At 47.7% G+C, this 19,622-nt stretch overlaps 3 protein-coding genes across 3 annotated transcripts, besides 7 other annotated features; all 3 read left to right on the forward strand.

The window, feature by feature from the left end:
- Positions 1-1,365: 1,365 nt before the first annotated feature.
- Positions 1,366-3,323, forward strand: ACLA_049310 (putative GABA permease; the record flags this gene model as incomplete). The annotated part of the gene is made up of 7 exons (XM_001271884.1): positions 1,366-1,536; positions 1,593-1,663; positions 1,724-1,837; positions 1,893-1,975; positions 2,029-2,430; positions 2,493-2,818; positions 2,886-3,323. The coding sequence occupies 7 exons, from the start codon at positions 1,366-1,368 to the stop codon at positions 3,321-3,323; spliced, it is 1,605 nt and encodes a 534-aa protein (XP_001271885.1).
- Positions 3,324-6,033: 2,710 nt separating this feature from the next.
- On the forward strand, positions 6,034-7,959 carry ACLA_049320 (FAD binding domain protein; the record flags this gene model as incomplete). The annotated part of the gene is made up of 1 exon (XM_001271885.1): positions 6,034-7,959. The coding sequence occupies one exon, from the start codon at positions 6,034-6,036 to the stop codon at positions 7,957-7,959; it is 1,926 nt and encodes a 641-aa protein (XP_001271886.1).
- Positions 7,960-12,977: 5,018 nt separating this feature from the next.
- Positions 12,978-13,013: a microsatellite.
- Positions 12,978-13,025: a microsatellite.
- A 762-nt stretch (positions 13,026-13,787) lies between these two features.
- Positions 13,788-13,835: a microsatellite.
- Positions 13,788-13,836: a microsatellite.
- Positions 13,837-15,163: 1,327 nt separating this feature from the next.
- Positions 15,164-15,191: a microsatellite.
- Positions 15,164-15,196: a microsatellite.
- Positions 15,197-16,213: 1,017 nt separating this feature from the next.
- Positions 16,214-16,236: a microsatellite.
- A 698-nt stretch (positions 16,237-16,934) lies between these two features.
- ACLA_049330 (homeobox domain-containing protein) lies at positions 16,935-18,147 on the forward strand (the record flags this gene model as incomplete). Its single annotated transcript, XM_001271886.1, has 3 exons — positions 16,935-17,039; positions 17,121-17,906; positions 17,971-18,147. 3 exons carry the CDS (start codon positions 16,935-16,937, stop codon positions 18,145-18,147), a joined length of 1,068 nt encoding a protein of 355 aa, XP_001271887.1.
- Positions 18,148-19,622: the final 1,475 nt, after the last annotated feature.

The raw sequence follows: 19,622 nt of genomic DNA on the forward strand, positions 1-19,622 counted from the left end.
GTCCTATCAGGTATGTGGTGCACGCATGAAGAGCAAGTCGTGGCTGGCAGGTCTCAAGACTCCATTTGTCACACAAACAGCATTGCTTTCAGACAAATCCCGTCGATGGATCGGTGCAGGAGAGAAAAAGCAACGCCTGCAGCCAGTGGGATGGGCTGTGATGAGGCAGGATCATCCATACTTGACTGGACGACTCGATCAAACGAGGGAAAGGAAGAAGAGCCATGTGGGAAAGTGACTCAATTTCGAGCACACAACGACGTGAGGAGACGAGACATTTTGTGTCTCTGCGCGCTGGGACTGTATTCGATGACCATCATCGATCTCCTTCGCAAGCCACATCTACCGTTTACACCGAGTGATTAAGCTCAACCAAGGGGGAACTTGCAGGCTGCACCTCTAGCCAGGGTGGCAGGTGCTGTATTGGAGGCTTTGAGCCGGTCTCGTGGTTTCAGCCAAATATGGTCGCCTTGTTTGATCTTTCTTTTTCACTATCTTTTCTGATGCTGACTGCTGGGTCTTTATTATTGTCCTCACCGTCGGAACAAAAGTGAAAAGACTGCTGCTGAATCTGGCGAAAGGGGATGACCGTGTGATCACCATATGACCAGATAGACAGATATGTTACACAAAGGCTACGTGGGGGATGTGAGCTCTAACTACTTGATACAAGCTTGGTACTTGGTAGTCTGCCTCCTTGTCACTTTTTGGGCGCGCTGGGACATGGCCACACATTTCTCATCAAAGTCAGCTTGCACTTGGGATAAATCGGAAACCAACACAGTACACACCCTTCAAAACACACAAGTACGGCATTCTTGCTTAAACTCAATGGAAAATGGAATGGAGACTCAACTTTCTTTTCCCTCTTTGGCCTGGTCGTTTGTTATGGCTCCCTGTACCCCTTGGCATCATGCAAGGTGCCTTTCAGCAAAAGAAACCACAACTCAAACCCAGAGTGCATTCAACGGATCGCCGTCATATTCTAAAAGAGCACAATGAGGTATTACTACGATCGTGTACTTTCTCGAAGCAGTTGATGCAGGGATACATAATTATGCAATGTTGCACTGGTGCGTCCCATCAGTCTCCAGCCTACTTTAGGTCTCTGCTCTCCTTCCCACATGGCTGGACACCTTGACCGTTCTCCTTGCTTCAAAAATGGACTTTATTGGTTTATGTCTGCTCCGTGCTTCTGAACCGGCTTTTTCCATCTGATGCAAACAAGTGCAGAGTCAAAAGCTTTCTTTATCAAAGAAGAAGTGCTCGCTTGAAATCCGAGCTGTATGCGGCTAAACTGACCTCAATGTGGTATTGACGGGTGAAATCTGAATCTCTTCGAGGGCCTGTCTCCTCCTGATCGCTATGGCACCGCAAGACAGCCAATTAGGAGACAACATTAACGAAGATCAGATGCATGATGACTGTGCTCAAGGGTCCGGATATGCTTCAAAGGGCCTCGTTGCCCCGAAGTACATGGGCACCGTGGCAGATCAACGGGATATGAGCGCTTTGGGACGAGTTCAAGTGCTACGAGTGAGTTGCTTCTGACTGCAAAATTTATAGGCACTCTAACGATGCTTTTCAAATAGAGGAACTTCCGTTTCATATCAATTCTCGGTTTCGCCTGTACACTTATCTGCACGTGGGAAGTAGTCTTGACGTCTGTCACCTCACCTGCGCCATGTGGTTTTGATTCAAGTAACTGACTCATGCCTTATAGATTACTGAGCTCTGCCCTGACCGATGGGGGAACTGCAGGATTGATTTGGGGCTTCCTCATAGTCACCGCAGGGTTTTCTCTTGTTTTTGCTAGTATCGCAGAAATGGCCTCGATGTAAGTACTGGAACTTCACTTATCTCTCTGTTCTTAGCTCACTGATAGGTCACAGGGCTCCAACTTCGGGAGGACAGTATCATTGGGTGTCTGAATTCGCTCCTCGCAGAGGCCAAAAGTTCTTGAGTTATATCACTGGTAAATCAAGAACAATCGCAGTTGGGAGTTGCACTGCTAATGTCAAAGAACAGGTTGGCTCTGTGCAACTGGATGGCAGTGTGCTATTGTGTCAATTGCATTTCTCGCTGGCACAATAATCCAGGGCCTAATTGTACTCAACGACCCGACATATGACTTTCAGCGATGGCACGGAACGTTACTTGTCATAGCCATCACCACATTCTCAATCTTTTTCAATACGTTCCTAGCCAAGAATCTTCCTATGGTCGAAGGGCTCATTCTGATCATCCATGTCGTCGGGTTGTTTGCTATTATCATTCCGCTGTGGGTTCTTGCTCCTCGAAACAACCCCAAAGCTGTATTCACAGAGTTCAACAACGCCGGAGGGTGGAGTGGCGATGGTACTGCTACACTGGTCGGTCTTTCGACCACAATTACGTCCATGATCGGATATGACTGCTCTGTGCACATGTGTAGGTGTTTCCGTCATCCAGAATCCTACATTGTTCTGGGTCTCACTAAAATCGATACACAGCGGAGGAGATTAAGGATGCTTCAGAGACACTTCCAAAAGCAATGATGTCTGCCGTGGGAGTAAATGCAGTGCTAGGACTCGTCATGATTGTTACCTTGTGCTTTACGCTCGGGGACGTAAATAGCGTCCTGAATACTCCGACTGGATACCCCTTCATCCAAATCTTCTATAACACCACCAACAGCTATGCAGCAACGAACACAATGACTGCAGTTCTAGTCATTACACTCACGGCTAGCACAATCACCGAAGTTGCAACAGCATCTCGCCAGCTTTGGTCTTTTGCTCGTGATCAAGGATTACCTTTCTCCTCCTTCTTTGCATATGTAAGCTTCTTTGCTCATACTCGTAGCTCCACACCACGCTCCGAGAACGTTGCTAATCTCGATCAAGGTCACACCTGGATGGAACATCCCGCTCAATAGTGTCATGGTCTCTCTCGCCGTTACCATCCTTCTCTCGTTAATCAATATTGGCTCTCAAGTTGCCCTCAACGCCATTATTTCCCTGACGATCACATCTCTAATATCGGCCTATATCTTATCAATTGGCTGCGTCCTCCTGAAACGTCTGCGCGGGGAGGCCCTGCCGCCTCGTCGGTGGACTCTTGGCCGATTCGGCATGGCGATCAATATTGCCTCTTTGGCCTTCTTGTTTCCCATCTTCGTTTTCTCTTTCTTCCCCTTGACAAAAACAGTAGATACCAGAACGATGAACTGGGGTGTTGTCATTTACGTTGGGGTGGTAGCGTTTGCATCGGTTTATTATGTGATCTGGGGACGATATATTTTTATTGCCCCAGTGGCACTGGTGAAAAGAGAAGGCCGGTAACAGCTTTGAAGATCTTGTTTTAGTATCAATTTGGGCACTTGTATCATCATCTTTTCACATTCTGTAGCACTAATAACCATATGGAGCCACCACCTTGCGAGTCAGTTTACCGTGCCCTGTTAACAAGCACCTATATTGTACCTGTGCACAGCGTGGACAGGTTATAGACATCCTAACCAACTTTGCCAGTGGGCATACCTTCTGTTACCTTGTAGATGTACTCTAGAAAACGCCTTTATGATCTCAGTACAATTCGAAAGACCGCTACTCCCAATACCTGCTAGTAGGTAAATAATAAGCCAGATTATCGGGTTACTGACGAAGATCAGCTAAGTCTCTGCTGGTGTAAGGGGAAAAACCGTCCCTATTCGTCCCTCTTTTCTCTAGAGCTAACTTAGAGAGCAAGTTTCGTCGTTTTGGTGCATGTTGCTTCGATGGAACTATTGGAGCCTAGGCCTTGGTGGCGGGATTCAGGGAGAAAATGTTGACAGCGTTGATCTGTTCCGCCTCCTCTTCTGGGGCTGGGAGGAAGAGGTCGATAGTTTCTGATGGGTTGCATCTTGCGGGAGATCACAAGTCGTCTACTTCTGGTGATTCTTTGCCCCCTGTATTAAACTGGCTTCGACCAGATGTACTCTCTCAGTCAAGGAATGAGGATGTAGCGCACACAATAACATCTTGTGCCTGATGTCAATGTACCTTCTAAGATTACGAGATGATAATAGCCTGCTCTCGGGAGTATTGGGATGGCTGGCGGTGATATGGTATAGTATGTTTCCCCTTTATTATTGGGTATGTGGAGGATAGCTTCGATGTTCTTGCATGTCCTTTATCAATCACTGAATTTCAAACTAAATGCTTACATACCGCTAATAATTTCGATGCAGATTGCAGGCATGGGGTATGGACCTAAAGCACCGCTATCTGATTGATATGATCAAATCCGACATCGGCATGTCTCCACTTTCCGAAGTAGCGTGTCACATGAATGGAGTCGGAATGCCAACAAATACACTGATGTCTAAGGGAGATCATGAGTTGCCATATGCCTTTAGAGGACTACTACTGTGTATACCATTAACAGCTGATAATGAGACAATAATGGTGAGTCAAACCACATAAAAAAAAGTGACTTCGTTTGCAGGATGGAAACCAACAAGCGAGCTGTTCGGTTAGATAAAAATGAAGTAATGGCAATACGGACATTTCCGGATCAGATAACCCACATACCAACCGCCCGGAAGGGTGACAGGGTCTCTTCCAAAATCCCAACCGTTTTATCACCGGATGGACATGATCGGCTTCCTGATGGGGATCAGGGTAATATAAAGCAAGTGATCAGTATTTCGCTAATGTAATTCAAGTGGGTAATATATATTTATATCTCAGAGAAAGATAAATAGACTGATGCGAGAGTGATATCCCAGCCGAGAACCCGACGTAATTGTTTCGTACGCTTGCAAGATCACAAGGGCCAAGGGATGTTTGCGGCCGGATCAGATTAGATCGATGGACGGTAAAGACGTATTATCACAGACCGGTTACAGAATCAGAACAACTGCCTTGCTATAGCCCTTCGAGTGCTCAATGGGCTATGCCAACCGTCAAGATAAACGATTACTATAATTGGGCTAGATTCGTGTATGCTCAGTCATCCATTCAGCTGCTGATGATTACTATCTGACCTTTATTTGGTTGCAGTATCAGCTCGGATTCTCCGCTCAGCTGCAGAAGGCGGATCTTAGTATGAGGGGAAGTGGTCAAGATCAGATCCTCAGATCTGGGGATCAACTATATCTTAGTAAAAACATCATGATAGAAATGTAGGGGCATGTACCGGTGGTTTGACTCATGGTATCTGATCTACTCATAACAAGATCGATAGCAGTGTCTTTTCACATCCAGATACTACTCAGACACAGTCAGACCAGACTCCATTACGAGAAGGAGAATTACATACCAATAATACGAGATAGGACAGAACAGGGAAACGATACCTTCACCTTACCGACGACTGCAAGTGGCGATTTTGAAGACTCCAATTCTTTCTTCGCGCATTTTACCTTCTTCCACTCGATTTATAACAGTTCTAGGATTCCTTGATTTGGATGTGCGTCTTTTTTGCATCTAAACTGATCCGACTGTCGATTTTGAGCAGTCATGGAGCTGGTATTCGATCTCTGAAGACCTATCTATTATTACGCACCATTACTTAGCGCACCAGCGGGACCACCATCCCGGCATCGGTTTTTCGCCCCCCAGGCCTCTCGTCTCCCGCCATCATTCCACTCGCTCCGGCCGACAATTATTCGCTTGGTTGAGTCCCAATCCTTTCCTCCGCGGACCATATTCTTCCTGCATGCCCACGGCGATTGTGGCTCCCATCCTGTTCCCAGTCAGACAGTATTCGTCCCTTAATCGCCGGTTTTAATTAACCACCTTATCATTCATCTCAACTTGCTGGAGATCTTGACCAGTCAACCTGTCTCTACTCGTCAAGCGCCATCTTCCCTCCTCCCCATCCTATTCTCTCAACCACCTTCTCTCGCCAAGAGCCTCTTTTATTTCACTTGCGGAATCTTCTGACCGTTCCAATGGGTATGTTGGCCTTCCAACCGCTCGTCGGATCGCAATTGAGACTGATCTCGCTGCTAATTTGTCGCTGCCATATTTAGTTCACGCCGTCTCTCCTCCAACATTGTCCTCGGCCATGGCGTCGAAGTTTAGTCTTTCCTCCAATGGAGAACATCGAGCCATTCCGGTCTCCTCTACCTCACATCCGGACAACCCGGTGCCGGAAGAACCTCGCGTTCGATCACTATCGATTACTGCTATGAGCTTCGATGGCTCCTCGCCTTCCCAGCAAACCGAGTCGTCGACTGATTCAGATACACCCACAACACCTCTCACTCCTCTCGAAGAAACCCAGCCCGATGTTCAAGACCGGCGAAAGTCCTCAGATGACAGCGCCAATGGGCGCCAGAGACGGGCATCCACTGTCCTCATTTCTCAGAACTCTGAAGATATGAGAAGGGTGCTAGAAAGTGTTGGCACTGCGGGTACACAGAAGGTCCAACCTCTTTGCTGCGGCGGTGGATGTTGCCGTAGCCAGCCGTTGACTAAGATCGCTCGACCGGTTTCGGGGGTTGAAGTTGTCAGCCCTCCAGACAACGAAGCTTTCAAGCAATTGAATCTCAACATCAACTATCTCACACTGGACAGTGAACTTACAAACATTGTTCCCCTCCCAGAGAAAACAGTATCCTTCTCTCCTGTTCCAGCTTCTGCTGTCGATATGAAGCTGGGCTCTGCCGACCATCCACCCACTTTCGTCCAGCCACACCCACCCTACAACGTGTATGCAGCACCCTTATATCATGCACGCGAACTTACCAAGCCCGGTGCAGAGAAGCGGACGTTCCATTTCGATATTGACGTGACCGATTATCCCGCCGAAAGCGGAAACGTGGACTTTGTTGTTGGGGGTGCAATTGGCGTCTGTCCCAGGAACAAGGAAGAGGAGATCGAGGATATTTTCAACATGCTTGGTATTCCCAAGTCGATTCGCGACAAGAAGGTCACCTTGCACACCACTAAGGGCCGGTGGCCCACTATTTGGGGCGATGATCAAGCTCGTGATCTCATCACCACCCGTAGGGAGCTCCTCAGCTGGTGCTCCGATATCCAGAGTTATCCACCCACAAAGCCTCTCTTCCGACTGCTCGCCGAGTATGCCAGCGAGCCCAACGAGAAGAAGATTCTCATGTTCCTTTCTTCAGCGCAAGGCCAGGGAGCCTTCTGTGATCTTCGCACCGGATCATACATCACCGTGTCTCAGTTGCTTCATGCATTCCCGTCTTCTCAGCCACCTCTGGATTATCTCCTTTCCGTGCTTAACACCTTGATGCCTCGCTTCTACTCTCTGTCGCAGGACCCTCTCATTTCTTGCCAAAGGGAAGGCTCGGAATGCCGCAAGCTCGTTGAGATCGCGGTATCTGTGGCTGAGACCGATGACTGGAAGGGTGGTTTCCGGACGGGCGTCGGATCGGGGTACCTCGAGCGCCTCGCCAGGCAGGTGATTGAGGCCGAGCAAAAGGGTCTTGACCCGCGCTCCCTCAATCTTCATCTCCCCATGTTCCGCGGACTCATGGCTAATCCTCTGGCTAAGCGATTCGCGTCCGACGGACCCATGCTCCTGATCGGCGCTGGTGTCGGTATCGCGCCCTTCCGCGGGTTCGTCCAGCGACGTCTGCAGTCGGCCAACTGTGCCAACAAGGTGTGGGTGCTGCAGGGAGTGCGCGACTCGCTTCTGGACGAGCTCTACAGCGGCGAGTGGGGTGTCGAGGAGGACAAGGTGCGCACAGTCGTCCAAAGCCGTCGCGGCGAGAGCAAGTATGTCCAGGAGGAGGTCCGTCACCAGGCCGATCTAGTCTGGTTCGTTATCAACGCTCTTGACGGGCGTGTCTTTGTCTGCGGCAGCGGGAAGGGCATGGGTGAGGGTGTTGAGGCCGCCCTCGTCGATGTGGCCATGGCCAAGGGAAACCTAAACCAGGAGGAAGCCAAGCTTTTCTGGGAGAATAAGAAGGAAGCTGGTCAATATATTGCCGTAAGTTTTCCTCTGTTTAAATTTGGATGACCATCAAACACTAATGACCTAATGACTACCTAGGAGACATGGTGATCTAAACATGTACATTTGAGTCTCTTCTTTGCATTCACTTCAACTATCTTGGACACGCATCGCCGAGTTGATCTCGGCTTGTCCTCGTGGCATATACCTTTTTTTTTTCCTGTTCAAAATTAAACACTCGCGATCTTACTGTTCTTTAACTGTCGCAAAAAGCAGTTGGTTGAGTACACTGTTCTTTTTTCTTTTCTTTTTCTTCTTCTAAAGATCTATCTGGTTGGGTTTAGCGGGATGGGCTCTGATATTTTCATTTTTGATCTTGTTCGCATTTGACTCCGACTTCAGTTACTGAGGCTACAATGGGTATATATGTATCTACATCATAGATCTAACATAAGTGGTAGCAATACCAAAACATTATTTACTGTGACTGACTTGCTATGAACCCTACGGCCTGCGACTCTGCTCTATGCCGAGAGAGGCTCGCATGTTGATATCAATCAATACTTATCGACTAAGTACCGGATATGCAATCACCCACACCATCCAGCCATTACCAAGAAGAGGGAGAAGCCGTCCAGCTTGCATCGCGTGGCAGATTGTACCCAACATAGTGAGCCGAGTATCTATAGCCATTCCACTCGATTCCACGTCAAGGTTTCCGAGTGTGATACGAGGCAAGAAATTCGGATAACACCACGATGATACGGATACCTCACTGCAGAGTGAGGTCCAAGCATCGGACGATTGGGACCACATGGTATGGATCACTGTGACCAGCAGGCGCCCTGTCAACCATGTGAAACGGTCCTAAAATTAGGAAACAGACTTTTACGAGAATATAGATAAAATTCCCTTGGTCGCCAAGAGATGAGTATCAGCGAAGTCGAACCCATGGAGAAACCTGCCTGAACACCAAGCCGCTTCTCCGCTGCAACGAGTCCTGCTGCTGCGGCGGCGGCGGCTAATAATCACCGCTTCAAGTACGGAGTACTTCGTAGGTGTAGCAGAATGATTCAGACAAAAAGCCACAAGCCCTAACCGCAAGCCCGGTCAGCTGTGTTTTTCTCCAAAATTAAATTCCCTGGCACAATTGTCGTTCGTCAATATTCAGCCCCAGGCAATGGTGAAACGGTCTGATGCAACCACTGCAGCTGACACCGTCGTTCGTCTGGATCCTTGCCCGAGGAAGGGGAAAAGAAAGAGACACATGGGCTGAGCAAAACGTCAAACCGTGGTCTAACTATGGCTATGGGCATGAACTCCTGCACTGTGGGAAGATCAGCTGTCGATCATCCATCCACTCTCTTAGATGGATGATGGATGATGGATGACGAAGGCGAAACGTCTCAATAGTAAGTTGTTTTCCACTTTAGTTTTCCACCTTCCAAGCGCAGAGCGGAATGGAGTTCCCGTCGGTTTGGCTTGGAGATGAAACGAGGCTGGATTCTGGAACGGCGGCGTTGCGCTCCTGGAATTCTGCTAAGTATCAGGGAACCAGGAGACTCATTTTTAGTATGGGAGGACTCCCTCTATATTTCTTGTCGGTCTCAAGAAGTGCTAGACGGGGAACCTCCGCCAGTCTGGGAGTCGTCACTCGTCAGTTGACAAGTCGACGAACCGGGGTTGCTGGCTAGGTTTGGAACTATAGAATGCAATGTCAGACTATTGAATTCAAAGCCGCTGCGGGAAAGGTCGGAAAATATCTTTCCTCTCTTCTTTTCCCTCGTTGCCCTTTGAGCGTGGCAACGGCGATTTGGAATCTCGGGGGGATGTCAATGGCTAGACTATGATGTCAGGGGAAGGCAGGAGTCAGTCATAGAGTTGTTGGAGAAACGAGAAGAGATGGTAATGTTGGCTTTTAGCCGGGGTTGTAGGGGGGATGAAGTTCCCTACCTAATTTGGTAAACTTGAGGGCTCACCCACGCCCAAGATGGGAGAGAGTTAGGCCGGTTAGCGCCGTGCATTTACTTACATAAACCTACTTCAGATCGAGACATCTCCATCGATCAGACTGAACGTAAACTGAAAGAGATGCGAACAGTTCGACTCCTCACTGCCCTTGTACAGGGGCTACAGGCAAATGTTGTGTGACTGTGGTGGCTCTGAGGAGGAGAGGAGTATCTAAAAGCGAAACCCAAGTACCAGGAAACGATGCGGGTTACACGACAGCCGGCCATGACAAATCCCAGCTGCAACCCAGGCCGATTCCCGTCACTCACTTCGATAAGATAATTGATTGATTGATGGATTCTGTGCTGATTGCTTCCTGGTCTGTCGCATGGGCTATGAAATGCCTACCTGTACCTGTGCCTGTACGCTGTACGCAGTCCGCAGTTCGCAGGACGGAGCACAAGAGCTAAGAACAACTCGTACTACATTCCGACCAGCGTCCACCCATATGAAACAGCTCAATAATAGCATGTACGTACCCTGTACACCACAAGATGCAGATGCAAAGTGCACAGTACAGGTAGGAGGTACATCCAGGCTACGCTCTACAGGGTACAGACATTCCGATCCTACCGTGTCTCAGATAGACTAGACGTTCCATGAACCCGTTCTGCGAGATCCAGAATTGATCTACGCCCTTGCTCCATTTCATGCACGATCCGAGTCTTCTGACTTGTACAGTGATTGGATCTTTTTGCAAAGAAGGGGGGGCAAAGACGGCTCTAGTCCACCTAGGTATGTGTAGACGCAGTGATAGAGGTGGAATTGATGTTACCCTCGTACTGTACTCTGAGTAGATGTCAGAACTCTGGAACCCTGAAGGTTGTGAACAGACGTCGTCATGATCGACTTCCAGATTGAAAATTTCAGACTTGATGACATCTCTCCCACTAATTTGAATACCCCTGTAATAATAATAATACCGAAGAATTGTGAAGAACAATGAATAACCCACGCGAATTATCTACCTCGTGGCTGCTGATCTGCCTGGAACTGTCACTGGGACTATCTTAGTCTAGGTCTACTTACTGACTTAGACTCTTAGTACTAGATTGACCTGACCCAGCCAAAACTCTACTTACCCATCCAATGTCGTTGACTGGCTTCTTTGGCCGGACCAGAACTTCCGTTTTTTCAGCGCGCGGTGTTGACTACCGTTCTCAGTAAGAGGACAATGCTCTTTTAAGATATCCCTCCGGACTCCGATAGTACTACGTAAGTAGTTAGTCTAGTAGTAGTAAGCACTGCTTCTTATTACTATATGATATTATCAGCCAGCTTAATTCTGACACCCAGATCGCCGTTGGGCTTTGAGAACACGAGAGCATGGCAATGTCAGTCAAGTAGCTGAGTCTTCGGCATTGTGAGTGCTGAATTGCCGATTCAAAATAATAGTTAAATGTCAACTGCACTCAAATACTTGAACGCCCATATCTCGCCCTATTATTGGGGAAGATTGGCGAACTACCAGGTTTTCACTCAATCAACTGGTTTCAGGGCAGGTTTGGGATACACAACGGCGCTCTTAGTCTTGGGCCCTGACAGCACGTCTCATTTGATTGTACTCCGTATCTGTGTCGCTCATGTCTTCGATCTCGATGGAGCCGAAGTCAATAATGTACCGCTCATGAACTAGCGTACCTCATTCGAAGAGTACCAAAAACAGGGCCCATCCTGACTAAGGATATAACCAGCGAGTAGAAAGGCAATCTGACATGTCCTAGCCATCCTAGCTCACTAGTACCATCTAACTACTCCTTAAATATCACCCATACTCGTGGTTGACAACTCTCCACCCGAGTCCACTAATACCACTAGATTTTTCCACCACCCATATCATTTTTGCGTCGTCTTTGTCTTAGCATGGACGTGGCGGCGCCCAGGGTCAAAATTTTCGGCCTGAGTTCTACGCTTAGTCTCCTCTTCTTTTTGCTGTTAGCTGCAAGCCCGATGCCGTCAAGCCCGAGCCCCCAAGGAGGCAAATGAGCTTATCCTAGACGGACTTGATTGTCCCACAGAAAACAAGGTCAAATCCAATACTACCCACTCGGGTCCTCATTTGGCCTGGTTTTCTTTTGCAGTCGCAAATATGTGTGGATTGTATATGTGGACCACGAAACTGAGATTTCCAGAGGCTCAGGGGATTAACTAGTGATTGCCCGTCCATGTTTGCAAGTATCAGGCTAGTGGACGAAAAATTGCAAGCCTCGTGTGGTTCCTGTCAATAGAAATTATCAGAACGATGAGAAGAGCGCAAGTGATCCTTGGTTCAGAGCGGATCCTCAATCAAGTGGCCCGAACTCTGGATGATTCTGGATAGACTGTCAGTCACTCCTGTGTCAGTGTCCAATATTGCGACAATGCACAAACCAGTTCGAATTTTCTGCTACTTCCACAGCCATGGAGCAAGGACAAGTGTTTCCACAAGTCGGACCGAGCATGTAGTACCGGCTCCTCGCCATCTTCCATAAGACTTTCCAAGAAATATTTGGAATATGTGGTTCCTCCCGATCCATGGCAGGCTGGCTTTCACTATCCACCCCCTAGCCGACAAGCTGAGATGTCATATGCACGGGGCAATGGATCTTTCATGTTTACCTGCTGGACAGTTGGTGCACCAGACAGCGGACCAAGGCGGGCGCCCACTGATCACGCCAATCGATGGTTGGTCCTTCTGCGAGGCTACAACTTAGGTAGTCCGAGGATCAAAGCAGCACCCTCCTACAGTACTTCATAGATACTTGACAGTGAGTATGTACGCGCTGTACAGATGCCAAGTGCCAACGGAGGAATTCGTCAATCAATCGATCTATTAATTGAATCAATCACCTGGCCCTCCTTGTTGCTCCCCTTCATCAGTAAATAATTAGAAACTGGATGCAAGGAAATCACAGGTTAGTTTGCTCTGTCCTGGAGAGTCCCCCAACTTCCGAGGCTATAATAATTGGGGTTGGCGGGATGAAGATGTGAACGAGAATGATGTGCAGATGGGGACTAGCGCTCGATGACAATTTGCAAAGTACTCCGTAACCATCAAGTATTGACAGGTAGAGAGAGAGAGAGAAGGGGGGGGTAAAAAAAACAAAACAAAACAAAACAAAACAAAAAAAAGGAAAAGAAAAAGAAAAAAGAAAACGTCGGCAGATCTGGTACGGCCATTCAGCATGCACCGATTGCAGCCCGTCTCAGGGAAGGTGGGGCTCATGCAGCGGAACTCTTCGGCGATCAACCCTTCCCTGTCCAGGAAGTTGGGACACCCCATTCCGGTCTAGTCGGGGGAGAAGGCGGGCTGCCCAAAGCCGCTGCGATGTCAAGTTAGTTAGGGTTTCCCTGTCACCCAGCTGGGCTTTCACACTTCCCTTTCATCAGTCGCCAATTTCGTCTGATCGATCTCGATGTGACGCTCTGAGCCGTCGATCGGTTCTTGCCTGTTGCTTTTTCACATCTCCAACTGGATACCATCTCTCCATCGGATTTGGGGCTTTGGGATTTGACTTCGAAGTGACACTCTGTAGTCTGTACATCATAGGTAGTGAATTGAGTTCTGAATGCTTTTTTTTTTCTCTCCCCTTCTTCGATCGTGGTTCTGTCTTGCTATCACTGCACTTCATCTATCGCGATATGACCTGGAGTTGACTCGGAATTTTCTTTTGTTTCTTTTAATAAAAAGATCGCTCTATAATCTGTTTAACAGTCAAAAGTGGTACACTATCCCCGTTGTCATTGGTAATACAGTAAGAAGCGTCGTGAGTCCTGACTCCTGACACCAGCCAGTGGCCAACCTCCGCGTCCTTCTGACACGATCACCATGTGGAGCCAACCCAGTGAGGGACACTCAGCGATCGCCTTTTCAAATTTATGAGCAGTAAAAATAAGAATTATTCTAATAATAATAACAATCACAATAATAATACTAATAATAATAATAATAATCACTCAATGACAATCATCATCAGCATAGTTACCTCGATCTCCCCTAATATAAGTTATGTGCCGCCTAATCAACTCCAGTCTTCACACCAACTGAACCTTAGCCAGGCGTCTCCAGTGTAAAAGTATCGACTCAGCTGCGCCCAGCTGAGTTGGGGTGCAACATGTGTGTCAGTATGTCGGATTAGCAATTTATCCCGACTTTGATCCTAGGTACGCCCCCTCCGTAGTCCCTATGTACGGAGTACTATCAGCATTTGTTATTGAAACAGATCTCAGCCACCATTCTTCGTATCGAGGTACTGTGTAGTACTACCTTTCGATAAGGTACCACGTTTATTGGCTTAACTTTCTTCTGGAAGATATTCCCTTTCAGTTCCCCACTCTATATTGATTCATGATTCATTCCAGAAAGTAAAACTTACAAATCGGCCCCCCCGGGAGATAGATATCTATTATCATCTTAGTAAGTAAGTATTCAAATTTACAAGATTGTTAAAGGGGGGGGGGGGCAACCTTCACTTGGGATGTAAATACCAAAAGCGCCACCACATTTTGCGATTTACTCCTGTGGATCCGTACCGCTGTACCCCAGGAGTCCAGGGAAGACCACCAATGTTCTGGGTATTACTAGCGAGTTTGGAGATACGAGATAAGTCGTATGCTGCCTAGATAGATAGCCTCGGTCACCCTACCATATGTCAACAATATTATCTGAGAGTGTTACTTGGAAGAGACAAAAAAAAGTCAACATCTATTGACGGATCACTAGTGCTTCGTAAAAGGCTCTAGCTGTTTTCTGGAAGGTCAGCTAGCAAGCAAGGCAGTAACAAATCAGTTGGTGTGACTGATGGAAAGTTTCAGCCTAGCCTGCCCATTGATTAATTGATTGATTGCCCACCTGTCAACCTCTTGAGCAGATCAAAGAACAGGGCAGACTTTCTCTTGACCGAGATCCAACAATGATATTCTATGTCTAGAGCAATAATGTGGCACTGGGGCAATTGTGCATCTTAGACCAGGTTTGCGCTTTCTTCCAAGATGGCCTGATCCCCTCCATTGATTGGGGTGTCAACCTACAATACCGTGCGTAAAATTACACACATATTTAGTCAGGTAGGCCTAGGTACCTTGGACACACAGTCACCAAAGTCATGATGGATGCAGGCTGCACGGAGTAGACAGATATCCATGTACCCTGCAGCGTGTAGCCTCCATGTCATGTCGCCGTTTAATCTGTTCATTGAGGGGTTATGGTCTCCCTGCAGCGTGACCTGACGGTAGATAAATGGATAGATAGATCATTGTCATCTACGTACTGCAGATTCGAGCAGGCAGGCAGGCAGGCAGGCAGGCAGGTAGGTAAATGTTCCATCTGTGATCTTTGATCATGATTTCAACTAACTGCAAAGGCGACGGACTCCAGATCCTTGGCCCCATCTGTCAGTCAACCTTAGACCAGACAACTGGGATCAGAATTTGTATGAGGGGGATCTGATGAAATGTAATGTTCATGAAGATGAAACTCTGTTTTCCTGCCTATTTTCTTTTCTTTTTTCTACTCCGTACCTCCCTGTGCATTAGCTCTAAGCCTCCGCCCAAGACTCCAAGTGTTCCCAAGGCCAAACTCCAAACTCCAAATCTGTCTACTTCCCACCCCCCCTCAATCCCCTCCTTCCATCATCCATCCCCTCATCAATCAGTCCCCGCCAGCCAGCTTATTGACCTAGTGCTGATTAATCCTAACAAAACCAACAACAACAATTACGGAGTATGATGATGAGATAGTAATGAATTTAAAAGAAAAAAATTCCACCATCTATAATAATATGGATGACTTGTATTAATTATGCATGCTTTTTTGGCTTGCAACGGAGCGAGTGACGGTCTCCTGTAGTTTGTGGCTACAGGACCCACTTTCCACCCACGATCATCAGTCTTCTGGGATCCGCCTCTTCTTGCCCACCCTCCCCCCTGGTTCTTACCTGCTTCCATATAAGGATGGCTCAGCCAATATGGATAATGGAACAGCTGATGGGTCCTGCGTTCCAAAGACTCATGCCTATTAAGGGGAAAAAAAGAAAAAGAAAAAAAAAAGTTAAAGTAACAATACCAACTTTCTTACAAATAATACAGGTAGTCCTGCAAGATTTCCAGCATGCATTCATTTACTTATTCAGATGTGAGTAGTATTACTTCCTGGTAGTATTATGATTATTACTGCTGTTATGTACCACTCTGTACCTACTCTCCTACAGCCTATTTACATGAAGGACTACCTACTCGACCTAGATTGAATCCATTCTATATGTTTTGTTATCCCCCTTTAGTGGAAGTACCATTAGTCAGTGAAACAGAGGAAAGGAGAGTGGAAAGATTTAAAAAAAAAAAAAAAAAAAAAAAGGTGTGAACCCCAGGAAGAACAGATCTTGTCCAGCCCCGATCTATGCCTCATACTCTTTGCCTTGCATAACCTTGGTTCAGCTGTCTCCATCGTCATCGTGAGCGGCAATAATGTCAAGATACCGATCTGTCTGACTACTCTTGAGTTCTGGTAAGAGACTAGAAAGGTAATAATTAATTAATAGGTAATTATATTAATATTAATATTTGTCGCCCAATCCCCTCCGTCTACTTACAGAGTACTCTATAATAGTATCTTCTTCTTCATCGTCATCTTCAAATCGCATCTCCGCGTCACTTTTTGCTTTTTTTCGACATCTCTCCTCCTCTACTGGATGTTGCATTCTCCAACTATCTATCTATTTGACTTAACTATCCTCTTGACTCCTCTGTCTGCTTTTCTTTCCCTTTCTCTCTTTGGCCGTCCCCAGACCTACATCAAGGGCGTCAAGATCGACTACAGCATTGTTTTTGTTTGCACCTTTTTATTATTTGCATTCACCAGCAGGCAGTCACAAGTGTCTGTATTGGAAGAATCGTGACCAGCACAAACATCGAGTGCTGTGTAAAAGCCGCGGGTCGGCTGTGGTTCGAAGACCGTCTCATTCCTCCAGGTTCTCACCATCGCAGTACACTTGACTTGTCCGAATTAAGTTCGGGTCTTCGCCATCCACGCCAAACTCACAGTGTGGTTGTCTATGTCCCAGTACGGTGAGGTGCACGAGAAATCGGGGGAAATGGCCATTTCATACGCAAGCGGACTTCCAGCCGATCATACCCAGGCCTTGCCCTCGTTTCGAGAGGTAAGATGACTAGTCTCTTTTGCTCTGATTTCTGTTTCACATCACTCTCATGGGGCACTGAGAAACTGACTTTTTTCTAAGCTCCTTCCTCCTCATCTCCACGACGAAATCGAGTCCGGCTCATATCTCTCCCGGCAACCGGCGTCTCACGAGCGTCCTCTATCAGCACACCATGAGTTTGGATCTGGGTCCAGACCCTACGGCGCCCCCTCAAAGTTCGCAATGGGAGACGCTCGCGACTATTCTATGACCGGAAGCCGAATCAGCGAGCCCCATCATAGCATGTTGGGGGAGCGTCCGCCAGTGCAGGTACAATTATCTGGAAATGCAGCACAGGGAGCTGCCGGTCGCGGTCCCAGTCCTATTCTTCCATCTATTCGGGATCTGCAGTCGATCCCCGATCGCGCTTTGGGAGCATCAACTGCAGGACTGCCGGAGCACCGTGGACCATCCCGCTCGGATGCGTTTGTGACTCAGGAATACCGCGGTAGTGCTGTCGGCGCGCCTAATTACGCCCCATCTAGCTTGTCGGGCCATATGGGCGAAAGAAGAGGGGGAGATTCCTATCCCGCCAACGGCATGCCAGCAGTCATGCACAATCAGCCGCCATACCACTCTTATCCGGGGATGATCTATCATAGCGATTCAGAGCAGGCCTCTCCGCAATTATTACCACCATCACAGCAGTCCAACTTTGGCATCCTAGGCGAGTCGGTGGACTCGAAGAATAAGCGTAGGCGGGGAAACCTGCCTAAGCCAGTCACTGATATCTTACGCGCCTGGTTCCATGAGCACCTGGATCACCCGTATCCCAGTGAGGAGGATAAACAAATGTTTATGACCCGCACCGGGCTCACTATCAGCCAGGTTAGTCCATCGAGTGGGTTGGTCTTGTAACGTGCGTCTTGCTAAACTAGAACCCCTGTAACAGATTAGCAACTGGTTTATCAACGCGCGGAGGCGACAGCTGCCTGCTCTTCGGAACCAGATGCGAAATGGTGCCAGTGACCTTGAATCTCAGCGACAGTCACCCTTCAGCGACATAGAACAAACGCCTGCCGAGTCGATGCCCTCGCCCCATCGATTCAACGCTGCGAATAAACATTGATCTTTCCCGACCAATAGGGGAGCCCGGAAATGGGGCTGTTAGACCTAGGTCTTTTCACGAATCAATGGACATTGAGCATGCTCAATCACAAGTATACGAATCTCTTCCTTTACGCTTTTATCTTCGCAGATGTTGGCAGAATACAACGAGCCGAGCCCGAGTGAGACTAGTCACATCTAATCATGATACCCCTCAAGCCTTTTTTCCTTCCTACGTTGTTGTTGATCCTCCACTCGGTCAACATAAAACGGGCACGCATTGTATGTCAGTGCTGGAACCAATGGCCCGGCCTTGAGTTTCTTACCTCATCTTCCCCGAACTTCAAACCTCCAACGGATATGCATTTCAGGTGTTTTATGGATTGTTATTTACCTGGTCTACATCTAATCTTCATCAACATTCGCATGATTTTTTTCCATTCTAAGTTCTCTGATTTCTTCTGCTAGTTTTTTTTTTTTACTTTTTCTTCCTCTCCCTCTCCTTTTTCTTCTCCCTCTTTTCGTTGTTTGGGGTTCTGATGAGTTGCAACGTTGAGCGACGTCTGTGCATCTGAACGATCTGTACCAATATGGATGATGTGACCATGTCATTTTAGAAATTTTTTACCCACTACCTTTCGCCCCCGTCCCCTTCCCCTTACGCCCTTCTTGCATTCCGTTTCTACATCCGTCTCATAAATTAGACAAGTGCGAAATTTTTTTTTTCCTTTTCCTGGTACCAAACAAATGGCATAAGTGATGCCCTTTTTGGAGAAATAATCTTGAAGATTTTACTTCCGGTCCACTTTGCAACAGTATGCCTGCAGGGCTCCCTCTAGGATAAACAACTGCCACATTTCTGCAGGCCAAGCAGTTCCAACACCCGAAGGAGGATAGCAAGTGCACAGACTCTGCAGTGCCACCATGGCAGCAGCCACCTTCCGTGATTCTTATGATCCCTCCATGAGCCTGTGAGCTGTGACACAACAGGAGGGTTCAACGTAACCCCCATCCCCTCTGCCTCTACCGCTGTGCATGGACTCGGGAGGAGAAGACCATGGAACTCCAGAATGCCCCGATTATGAGAATTAGGAGCCCGGTTCTTCCCCTGCTGCTGAAGGAACCATGGTTCGAGAGATCACATCCATGCTGAGTCAGATTGGTCCACTGCGAGGTAGTAATTGACACTCTGGATCGTGCTGTACTCAACTCTGGTAACTGGAAATCTGGATAGACAGAGCCATCCTCTGTCGTGATTTGCTGAAACGTTTCACGCAGATCTACGGCGGGCACTTCCAGTTCCCAATCCCTGGATCCAAAGTGTCGGAACTCGGAACAGCTGTATCGCCACGAATACATGCCGAAATTTTCAAGGTTTTCTTTTGTGATTAGGATTCAATGTCCCTAGCATCCGACTGGTGTGCTTACTGATTCCGCAACAAGTTGATTCCGGGAGCTTAGTTTGGAAGATTACATTCGTCTTCGGGCCAGCACGAT

The sequence above is a fragment of the Aspergillus clavatus genome, genomic scaffold (genome assembly GCF_000002715.2).
Source record: "Aspergillus clavatus NRRL 1 1099423829800 genomic scaffold, whole genome shotgun sequence".
Classification (NCBI taxonomy): Eukaryota; Fungi; Ascomycota; class Eurotiomycetes; order Eurotiales; family Aspergillaceae; genus Aspergillus; species Aspergillus clavatus.